At 44.0% G+C, this 11,730-nt stretch overlaps 1 protein-coding gene and 1 long non-coding RNA gene across 2 annotated transcripts; both read right to left on the minus strand.

The window, feature by feature from the left end:
- Window positions 1-4,339: 4,339 nt before the first annotated feature.
- Window positions 4,340-4,654, minus strand: LOC124687350. Its single transcript, XR_006998188.1, has 2 exons — window positions 4,577-4,654; window positions 4,340-4,491 (listed from the first exon to the last, which is right to left on the minus strand). It is a non-coding gene; the product is annotated as an uncharacterized LOC124687350 (long non-coding RNA).
- Window positions 4,655-6,502: 1,848 nt separating this feature from the next.
- On the minus strand, window positions 6,503-7,245 carry LOC124687351 (39S ribosomal protein L18, mitochondrial-like). The gene has a single exon (XM_047221143.1). It carries the CDS (start codon window positions 7,181-7,183, stop codon window positions 6,626-6,628), a length of 558 nt encoding a protein of 185 aa, XP_047077099.1. The 5' UTR covers window positions 7,184-7,245; the 3' UTR covers window positions 6,503-6,625.
- Window positions 7,246-11,730: the final 4,485 nt, after the last annotated feature.

Consider the following 11,730-nt stretch of genomic DNA (forward strand, 5'->3'; position numbering starts at 1 on the left):
TTGTACATAACTCGAGAAGATTACAAACTAGACAAGCCGCAAAATGTACTCATTATTGTGCCATTATGTGAAAAAAATATTGAATATTATATTCTTGCTCTATAACCAACATATGAGAGGGAAAAGGGCCAACAACTTCCTCTCGTGCATAATTACGTTAGTAGTGACCACTTTTAACAAATCTACAAATCTATTAGTAATTACCAATAGTAGTATGAAGAGTTCTAAAAAGTAATAATTTTTTTTGTTGAACCGAAGACGCGTTGCCGTCCTCACCACCGTATCAACGGAGGCGGACAAAGCTTGTCATAGTACAATTTGTTGTAGTAGACAAGCGGAAAGTCATAGTTCTAAGACCTTAAAGGACCAACACACCAAAGCATCAACCATCGGCAACGATGACAACCGTAGATCGGAAGAGACTGGCCTCAAACCACACAAATGAAACACGAAAACCGATCGGATCGCAGATGGGATCAACCGGACACACGACTCCCAACGATGACAACCGTAGATCGGAAGAGACTGGCCTCAAACCACACAAACGAAACACGAAAACCGATCGAATCGCACAGGGAATCAACCGGACACACGACTCCACACGCGATCCGCCAGTGGTAAGTGCACCGCTGGAGTGAGGATAGGGAAAGGAGGATCTAATTCTAACTTCGATATGTCACCAACGCCTTACCATCCTAAAGAAGACACATAGAAAACCAAAAACAAGAAACACAAACCCTTTGGCCATAGAGAGGTCAGGGTCCACCCTATCTCCATGCCCGAAAGGCCATTGGAGGCGGGAAGGGCCAACGGCGGTGCCGGTAGAGGGGACAAAAACTAGCCACCTGGGGATCGCTCGGTTTCATTGAATTACTTCATTTCCCATGAATAAGAGACACATGGGAGAAGTAATTTCATTTGTGAGTTCGTGCTGGAAAACTCTAAATCTTCACTGAATTACTTCATTTCCCATGAATAAGAGACACCTTTATCTAAAAAAAAAAGAATAAGAGACACCACGGAGAGAAGTAATTTCATTTGTGAATTTATGCAAGGAAAACTCTAAATAGGGATAGTATCTGTGCACTCCAAACATGACAAGATCGTACTGATATTAGGCAAAGGACTTAGTCTCACAACCAGTGAACACCATGCGGGTATAAAATGGCATTTACCAACTGAAGCAACTTGTTAGAAAGAGCTCTAAAAAAACTTGTTACAAAGCAGTAGATTTTCTAACAGGATCAGTGCAAAATGATGCCATGCACAAAGCTAGGTACATAGACTGTCATCGTGAGAACACATTTCTACTTGGTATAGTTAACTCAACAGACATAACAATATAATTCTCCTTTTCGGGAGTACAAGGATAACTGTAGTCTGTACATAAAAGACATATACTGAACGTTGATATCCATTGCAAGGTCTTACGATTGGCTGCAAAAGAAAAGAGGATGTTCTTATCATTGCATTCACAAACAGAAACTTCATATATCTTATTGTTTCGTTCACTAGATCTCTTGTAGTTCCTCTGTTCCAGACATGATTTTGATGAACAACACAAGAGACAACACTTCAGCTGACCAGCAGAGGAGCATAGCTACCATGCAGTAAAATTCTGAAAGTCTGGACAATGGCCACCAATATACCATCGGCTAGATAGCCGATGGTATATATCCAAAATGGACCACTTTTGTCAAAACAATGTCGAATCCATCAGGTCTGAAGAATTCCCACTTTGCTACGCCACAGGAGGCTTGCAAGAAGGATGTCGAGCGGGCATTTGGTGTGCTTCAAGCACAATTTGCCATTGTCCGGTACCCTGCTCTAAGCTGGTCTCACGACCAAATGTGGGAGGTGATGCAGGCTTGTGTGATCATGCACAACATGATCATCGAGGATGACCGCAAGAACAATGTCCGGACACATATTGGTCCCTATGAGTGTGAGGGCCCTCTTGCGGAGGTTGATCATTAGTTGCCTGCAGATTTTGCTAATTTCCTCACCATGCACGCAGAGATCCGTGACAGCAATGTTCATGATCAACTTCAAGCTGATCTCGTTGAGCATTTATGGAGGATCAAAGGAAATGTCGCGGCACCTTGATCTAGCCCTATTTATTACATTTGTTTAGTTGTTTTATTGTTTGTTGTATTTTAATTTGAAAACTATCTCCCCAAACATATTTATTGCTATGTTATATTTGATAAATGATTGTGTGTTAAAAAAGTTTTAAAAAAATGTTTGGGGACGGTGTTTGGGGGACGCGGATGGGGACGTCCCCAAACGCGGCACGAACAAAACACGTCCCCCAAACGCTCAATTCGACGCGGTTTGGAGAACGCGACTGGAGATGCTCTGACGATCCAAAACCTAAGAATAGAAAAACATAGACTTAAGATGTACAATCCTGATAGACAGCGGTTGACACTAAAAGTGCCACCTCCATTTCCAAATATATTCTCAAGAAAACATTTTTTTTATATTTGGTATAAAGGTATTAACTGCTTAGCGGGCACCTAGTGCAACACGTGTCACTCTCCATTGTTAAAATAATAGTAACATTTTTTTCTTTAAAAAACTATTTCCTCCGATCCATAACTTTAGCTTCATGTTTTGTGTGACAAGATTTTAGTATCAAACATTATACTTATCCACACACAAAAACAAAATATCCACAATGTATACACTAGAACACTAAATAACATGTGTGATAGTGGTTGGAATATCTTAAAACCTCACACCATAAGATATAAATATATAGAGTTCATGCTCCATTTGTTCTCTTATTTTGAAGTACAATAACATCAAGAAGTGATCAGAGCTCCAGTTGATACATGTGCATATATAGAAAAAAATTGTGGCGAGAGAACCGTTCACATGTCTATAACATTTATTTTATTTGATGAAAGTTATATTGTTGCATTGTAACTCCTTTCTGGGGCATGAGTATGATTTTTGTAGCTATCACATGAGAGAGAACCTTAATCATCTAGTATATACCATTGAGATATATGTGGTTCCTAAAGAAATAATTTATGTACAAAATGGAAACTTTTTTATAATTTATATATAGTTTGTTGGTAATTTGAGTTCTAATTTGTTTGTTTTACATTGTAATTATGTAATAAAAGTTTGCATAACAAATATTTTTTAATTTAATTCAACAAAGTTAGACAACAAAAACTTATATATAATTACTAGTATAGCAAACCATGAAGATTCTAGCTGAAACAGTGTCTAAAACATCATTGTTGACGGTCACGTGTGTGACGAGCCTGCAAAATTAAATAGTTAGTGATAGGTTTACTCAACTCTAATTCATTGACCATATTTTTTTTATCGTAAAGATGTACACTGTGGAAATTGACAATTTTATTTTTTATAAATTTATTAACCATTTACAAAAGTTTGTACAAAATTTGAAAAAATTAAGAACTAGACAAGTGGAAAATCTACTCATTATTGTGTGCCATTATGTGAATGTTTTTTTGCATATTTATTATTGTTCTATAAGCAACATAGTAGCCAAAAGGGCCGACAACTTGCTCTCGTGCATAATTATGTTAGTAGTGGTGACTTTTTTTAAAATATCCACCAATGCATTAATAATTATCAATAGTAGTATTATACAAAAAGCTCTAAAAGTAATAAAAAATAAAAATAGATTGTTAAACCGAAGATGTGCCACCGTCCTCATCCCTCCAACAGCGAAGCCGGGCAAAGCTTCTCATAGTACAAAATGTTGTAGTAGACAAGCGGGAAAGTCATAGTGCTAACCCTAATAAAGGACCAACACACGAAAGCAGGAATCATCGCCAATGACGACAACCGTAGATCGAAAGAAACTAGCATCGAACCACACCAATGAAACATGAAAACCAACCGGATCCCAGCAGATCAGCTGGACACACGACTCCACACACCATCGGCTGGTACTCCACACACCATCCGCTGGTGCTAAGCGCGCCACTGGAGTGAGGATAGGGCAAGGAGGACCTTAGTGTGACTTCGAGATGTCGCCTACACCTCACCGTCCTAAAGAAGACACATAGAAAACCTAAAACAAGAAACACAACCCCTTTCCCCTGCGAGAGGTCGGGTCCACCGTACCTCCACCTCCGAGGCCTGAAAGGCCATCGGAGGTGGGAAGGACCAGCGGTGGTGGCGATAGAGGGGACAAAAACCTAGCCACCTAGGGATCACTCTCTTTCATTGAATTACTTCATTTCCCATGAATAAGAGAGACACCAGGGAGAGTGATTTCATTTGTGAATTCGTGCAGAAAACTCTAAATCTTCATTGAATTACTTCATTTCCCATGAATAAGAGACACCAGTGAGAATAATTTCATTTGTGAATTCATCCAGAAAAACTCAAAATCTTCATTGAATTACTTCATTTCCCATGAATAAGAGATACCAAGGGAGAGGAGTATTTTCATTTGCGAATTTGTGCAGGAAAACTGTAAGTCGGGATAGTATGTGTGCACTGCAAACATGAGATGGTACTGATATTAGGCAAAGGGCTTAGTCTCAAACCACTGAACACCATGCGGGTATAAAATGTCATTTACCAATTGAGGCAGCTTGTTAGAAAGCAGTAGATTTTCGATCAGGATCAGTGCAAAGTGATGCCATGCACAAGGCTAGGTGTGAAAATTTACTCATTATTGTGCCATTATGTGAAAAGAATTGCATATTATATTCTTGCTCTATAACCAACATATGAGCAGCCAAAAGGGGCCAAAATCTTCCTCTCGTGCCTAATTATGTTAGTAGTGTTGACTTTTAAAGAAAAATTCACCAATCTATTAATAATCACCAATAGTAGTACAAAAGGCTCTAAAAGTAATAAAATTAGACATAGATCGTTAACCGAAGACATGCCGCCGTCCTCACCCCTCTATTACTGGAGCTGAGCTAAGATTTTCATAGTACAAATTGTTGTAGTAGACAGGCGAAAAGTCATAGTGCGAAAACCCTAAAGGATAAACACACCAAAGCAGAAATCATTGCCAATGATGATAACCGTAGATCAGAAAAGACTGACCTCAAACCATACCAACAAAACACGAAAATCAACCAGATCCTAGGAGATCAGCTGGACACAGGACCCTACATGCCATCCGCTGGTGCTAAGCGCACCACTGTAGGGAGGATAGGGCAAGGAGGACATTATTCATACTTCAAGATGTCACCGACGCCTCACCATCCTAAAGAAGACACATGGAAAATCTGAAACAAGAAATACAAACCTTTCGCTGGTGAGAGGTCAGGGTCCGCCATACCTCTAGGCCTAAAAGGCCATCGGAGACAAGAAGGACCGGTGGCGGTGCCAGCAAAGGGGACAAAAACCTAGCCGCCTAGGGATCGCTCTCTTTCATTGAATTACTTCATCTCCCATGAATAAGAGACAATAGAGAGAGTAATTGCATTTGTGAATTCGTGCAGAAAAACTTTAAATCTTCCTTTAATGACTTCATTTCCCATGAATAAGAGACACAAGGGATAGAAGTAATTTCATTTGTGAATTCGTGCAGGAAAACTCTAAATCGGGATAGTATCTGTGCACTACAAACATAACAAGATGGTACTGAACTACTGATAATAGGCAAAGAGCTTAGTCTCACAACCACTGATCACCATGCGGGTATAAAATGGCATTTACCAACTGAGGCAACTTGTTAGAAAGCAGTAGATTTTCTATCAGGATCAGTGCAAAATGATGCCATGCACAAGGCTAGGTACATACTGTCATCGTCTGTTGCAGAGAAAATATTTCAACTTCGTAGAGTTAACTCAACAGACATAACAATATAATTCTCCTTTTCGGGAGTACAAGGATAACTGTAGTCTGTATGCAGTTAAAAAATACCAGCATTGCAAGGCCTTACCATTGGTTGCAAAAGAAAAGAGGATGTTCTTATCATTTGCATTCAACAAAAAGAAACTTCATATATCTTATTGTTTCGTTCACTAGATCTCTTCTAGTTCCACTGTTCCAGACATGATTTTGATGAACAACACAAGAGACAACACTTCAGCTAACCAGCAGAGGAACATAGCTACCATGCAGTAAAATTCTGAAAGTCCGGACCATTCAGTTATACTAACTATTTGAAGGCTATGAACAACACAGCTCCTGAAAATCATTCATCAATTAACTGATAACCAACAAATTGAAGGCTATACATCTGACTGATCCATCACTTTTGTGCAGCTCCGATTTCCTTGCAAATACATATGTTTCGTATACGTATGTACTCCCTCCGTTCCAAATTAAGTGACGCGGCTTTGTCTAGATAGAGTGTATCTACACGCTAAGACATGTACAGATACATGTGTATCTAGACAAAGTTGCATCAATTACATTGGAACGGAGGGAATACTTCAGTAGCAAAATTCACATAGCGGAACTTATATTTCCTACCTGGTATGTAGTTAGCTGTAATGAAATTTAACGAGTAAAATAGCACTAAAACACCATTATGACAATACTATTAGCACAAGAAGCTATTGCTAGATCATTATCAATACTATAAGGTAAGCTGAACAAAAATGGCTAGTACATGGATCAAGCTACAGAAATACAACAAAACAGTCTGCTCTAGTCTGGAACCTGCCTAGGCAAAAATGATGCCATACTCCTTAATGGTGTCGATGACAATCCCGAGCTTCCCCTCGATCCTCTCGTTCTTCTTGGGCTCGTATGCCATGGCGAAGACGTCGGCGTCCATGGACCTCTCGGCTATGAGACGGCCGATGGTCCTGCAGGCGTTGTCGTCGATGAGGGACGGCAGCGTGGTCCTGAGGTCCTTGGCGTTGGTGGTGGCGACGGCGATGACCTTGCTGGTGCCCCTGTGCATGACCTTGGCGTGCACGAAGCGCTTGGAGAAGAAGACGTTGAGCAGGAACGGGCGCATGTACATGTCCGTGCGCTGCTTCCACGACTTGCGGTTCGGGCTCTTGTCCAGCTCGCCCCGCGACCGCCGCGTCCACGCCGCGCGCACCACGAAGGACCGCCGATTGGCCGCGGGTGGCGGCGAGAGCGCGAGGCGCGGTGACAGGGGGGCGCGGTGCTGGGTGATGGAGGCGGACCAGGAGAGGGAAGACGGCCGGAGAAATGAGGGAGGGGAGTGGCGCGTGGGGAGGGCGCCCGTGGTGGGGTAAACGGCGGCCATGGGAGCGTTTGGAGGTCGGGGAGAGCAGACTGGAGGAATTGGGGATTTTGCCGGAGGCCGCCTTATCCGGTAGGGTCAGAAAAGTCCAAACGCGAACGGCTTGTATCGTACTCTACGGCATTTTTCACATTTTTTATCAGTCATAAAAAACTTTAAAAAACGTTGACGAACGGGAATGATTTTTTTTCGAAACACAATACCATCAATGATTTTTTGTTTTTGAGAATCACATATTTCATTAATCGAAAATCAAGTTACGTGAAGCAACACACGTGAAAACTAAAAGATAAACCGAGATAAAATGATTATCCTGAATTTGAAGATAAAATTCTAAAAGATCGAGAAATACAAAACGATCCCTATGGTTTCCCGCAACCACCGTAGCCAGCCGCCGCTCGTTGATACGTCCAATTTGCATCACTATTTTATGTCATAATTTGCTGTTATTCATTGATATATTTCATGTTTGGAGATAATATTTATGTTATTTCATCTATTTTGCATGATTCATGATTATTGGAGGATCGCGCACCGGAGCCAGAATTCTGCTGAAAAAAACATCGTCAGAATGCAATATTTCGGAAGATCAACAATTGACGAGAATTACACGAAAACTCCTATTTTTCCAGATGACGAAGGGAGACAGAAGGGGGAGCTGAGGAGGGCCGCCATGGGCCCCCCTCACAGGCCGGCGCGGGCCCTGCCCTGGCCGCGCCGCCCTGTGAGGAGGGGGCCCACAGCCCCCTCTCGCCTCCTTTTCTTCGCGAATACCTTCGTCCCGAAACCTAAGCCAGAAGGGGTACGTCGCGAAGAGCCACAGCCGCCTCGCGGGGCGGAGAACACCGGAGAGAAAGAGCTCTCCGGCGGGCAGGAATCCGCCGGGGAAATTCCCTCCCGGAGGGGGAAATCGACGCCATCGTCACCGCCATCGAGCTGGACATCATCTCCATCACCATCACCATCATCTTCATCATCATCACCACCGTCTCCACCGCTGCACCTCGTCACCGCTGTAGCAATTTGGGTTTGATCTTGATTGTTTGATAGGGAAACTCTCCCGGTGTTGATTTCTACTTGTTATTGATGCTATTGAGTGAAACCGTTGAACCAAGGTTTATGTTCAGATTGTTATTCATTATCATATCACCTCTAATCATGTTCCATATGATGTCTCGTGAGTAGTTCGTTTAGTTCTTGAGGACATGGGTGAAGTCTAAATGTTAGTAGTGAAGTATGGTTGAGTAGTATTCAATGTTATGATATTTAAGTTGTGGTGTTATTCTTCTAGTGGTGTCGTGTGAACGTCGACTACACGACACTTCACCTTTATGGGCCTAGGGGAATGCATCTTGTACTCGTTTGCCAATTGCGGGGTTGCTGGAGTGACGAAACACGAGCCCCCGTTGGTATATCGATGCGGGAGGGATCGCGAGGATCTAGAGTTTAAGGCTGTGGTTAGATTTATCTTAATTACTTTCTTGTAGTTGCGGATGCTTGCAAGGGGTATAATCACAAGTATGTATTAGTCCTAGGAAGGACGGTACATTAGCATAGGTTCACCCACACAACACTTATCAAAACAATGAAGATTAATTAGCCGTATGTAGCGAAAGCACTAGACTAAAATCCCGTGTGTCCTCGAGAACGTTTGGTCATTATAAGTAAACAAATCGGCTTGTCCTTTGTGCTAAAAAGGATTGGGCCACTCGCTGCAATTGTTACTCCCGCACTTTACTTACTCGTACTTTATTCATCTGTTACATCAAAACCCCCGAATACTTGTCACGTGAGCATTTACAGTGAATCCTTCATCGAAACTGCTTGTCAACACCTTCTGCTCCTCGTTGGGATCGACATTCTTACTTATCGAAGATACTACGATACACCCCCTATACTTGTGGGTCATCACCCGTCGCCCAATTCCAACGCCGCCAAGACGAACGCAAGAAGTGACGCCGAGCCTCCACCATTGCAAGATCCAAAAAAGCACCATCACCAACAAGGCTTTGTGAGTCGATGAACAGGCATGCTGCAAGCAGCGAGGCACATATCGCTGTGGCACGTCGACCAGGGGACGTCCCCGTGCTGTCTTGGACCAAGATACGCCGCCTCCCATCGACGAAGTCGGAGAGAACCGCATATACACCACCTCCGGACCAACAACTTCACTCCAGAAGAACCACCTCGCCCTGGCCCCTAGCGCCGTCATGGACAACGACAAGCGCTAGTGACACGTCGAAAAACATATCTCGCTAGATCTGAAGATCGGCGAGAAGACCAAGTTGCCGACCTAAAAGATCGACAAGCACACGTTGCCAACAACTTCGAGACGCTGCCGTGAAGGTCGCCGTCGGTGTGGGAGTGGAGTTGATGCAGATTTATTTGCCCGGGCGCCACTCCCACCACCCCAACGACGCACGACAACAGCCAAGCCCTAGCTACAAAACGGAGGAGGAACGAGGTCCCCTCCCCCTCCTGCCGCCGGAGCGGCAAGCGGAGGGAGAGGGGTCCAGATCTCACGCCGGTGGTGATTGGATCTGGCCGCCGCCGCCTGGCCCCCCGAGAGTTGGACGAAGGGGTACCATCAAGGATTCGACTACGCGGGGGCGCTACATCTGCCTGATTCTGTGCGGCGCCTGTTGAGGTGCGGTTCTCCTAAGAGCATCTCTAGTCGCGTCCCCCAAGCCGTCCCCCATAGCGATTTGGGGCATGCCGGACAAAAAAAACGTTCTCAGCCGCGTCCCCCAAACCCGTTTTTGTCCGGCGCGGCCCGATAGGGTGTCCGGCACCCCGTGGCCGTCCCCGCTGCTTGTGACGGTAAAGCACACGTCCGTTGGGAACTCCAAGAGGAAGGTATGATGAGTACATCAGCGAGTTTTCCCCCAGTAAGAAACCAAGGTTATCGAACCAGTAGGAGATGAAGATCATGTGAAGGTTGTTGATGAAGGAGTGTAGTGCGGCGCAACACCAGGGATTCCGGTGCCAATGTGGAACCTGCACAACACAATCAAACTACTTTGCCCCAACTTAATAGTGAGGTTGTCAATCTCACCGGCTTGCTGAAAACAAAAGATTAAACAGATGGTGTGGAAAATGATGTTTGCTTGCAGAAAACAAAAGAGAACAATGATTGCAGTAGGTTGTATTTCAGATGTAAAAGAATGGACCGGGGTCCACAGTTCACTAGTGGTGTCTCTCCAATAAGATAAATAACATGTTGGGTAAACAAATTACAGTTGGGAAATTGACAAATAGAAAGGACATAACAAGGCACATACATATCATGATGACTACTATGAGATTTACTTAGGGCATTACGACAAAGAACATAGACCGTCATCCAGCATGCATCTATGCCTAAAAAGTCCACCTTCGGGTTAGCATCCGCACCTGTCGAGGGTGCTCCTCGGCAATGCCCTACGATAGGGGCTTAGGGTTGATGGAATCCTGTAGGCTGACACGAGACATCGGTTCACAGACAAGCGGGGAGAGCGATTTACCCAGGTTCGGGGCCCTCGATGAGGTAAAACCCTTACGTCCCGCTCGTCTCGTTCTTGATTATGATGAAAACAGGTTACAATGGGGTGCCGAATAGTTCGGCTGTGATCTCGTCGAGATGATGGTTGCTAGGGTAACCTAGTTCTAAGCTTCTGCTGGCTAGTATTTGTGGTGACCCGGCATACCACTGCATGGTGTAGTATGCAAGTCTGATATAACACCAATGAAACACCGTTCCACTAGTATTATATCGCTCAGAGTGGTACAACAGAAACATATGCGGGTCCAAGGTATGTCTATAGAATTACAACATTGACTCTATTACATAAGATCAGCACAGACCTCCTACTTTACAATGAGGTAAAACTCGAGATAACTCCGGAAGAACGACTCGTAGTCTAGTCTTATCACGAACTCTATTTGTAGAGTATTTCACTAACTACGAGAGGCTAAGAATAGACTCTAGCTAAATAGGAGCTAGGTTTAGGAAGCTAGTTCCCTCCTATGGCTAAACTAGGTTTTCTCCTTGTTGGATGTGGTACCGGCTCCTCCGACGAGGTCCTGTCTCGTGAAGTAGTTGTTGACTCCTCGGCCTTCGAGTTGCACCGTAGATCCTCCTTCGATGCCTCCATATCTAAGCAGGGGATTTAAGAGTGGGATGAGTACGAGCGTACTCAACAAGTTCATTATAGGAAAGAGGTGTTTAATGCACTAGCTACAGCATTAGACCGGAAAGTCTAATACCAATGCAGGTTTTCATAACCATTTCTTCAAAAGGTTGCTTTTATTCGGAAGAACTATGTCCGTCGGCCTTCACCGGTTTACTAGAACTTCATGGAGCTCCTTTCCGGCCGCGTTCGCAGTTCCATATCCCGGAACGAGGAGTGACAGGTCACGGTTCTTTACACTCTGCAGAGGTGTGTTGCTTTACCCATAAGAGATCTTAACCTTGGTGCCAACCGAGCCGCGAGCTCGTCCACACTTCCTTTGGTGTGAGGCCCGGTATAAGGTCTAGCCAATCATGTTCCTCCGCTACCTCGCACACCCAC

The sequence above is a fragment of the Lolium rigidum genome, chromosome 2, assembly GCF_022539505.1.
Source record: "Lolium rigidum isolate FL_2022 chromosome 2, APGP_CSIRO_Lrig_0.1, whole genome shotgun sequence".
In the NCBI taxonomy this organism is placed as follows: Eukaryota; Viridiplantae; Streptophyta; class Magnoliopsida; order Poales; family Poaceae; genus Lolium; species Lolium rigidum.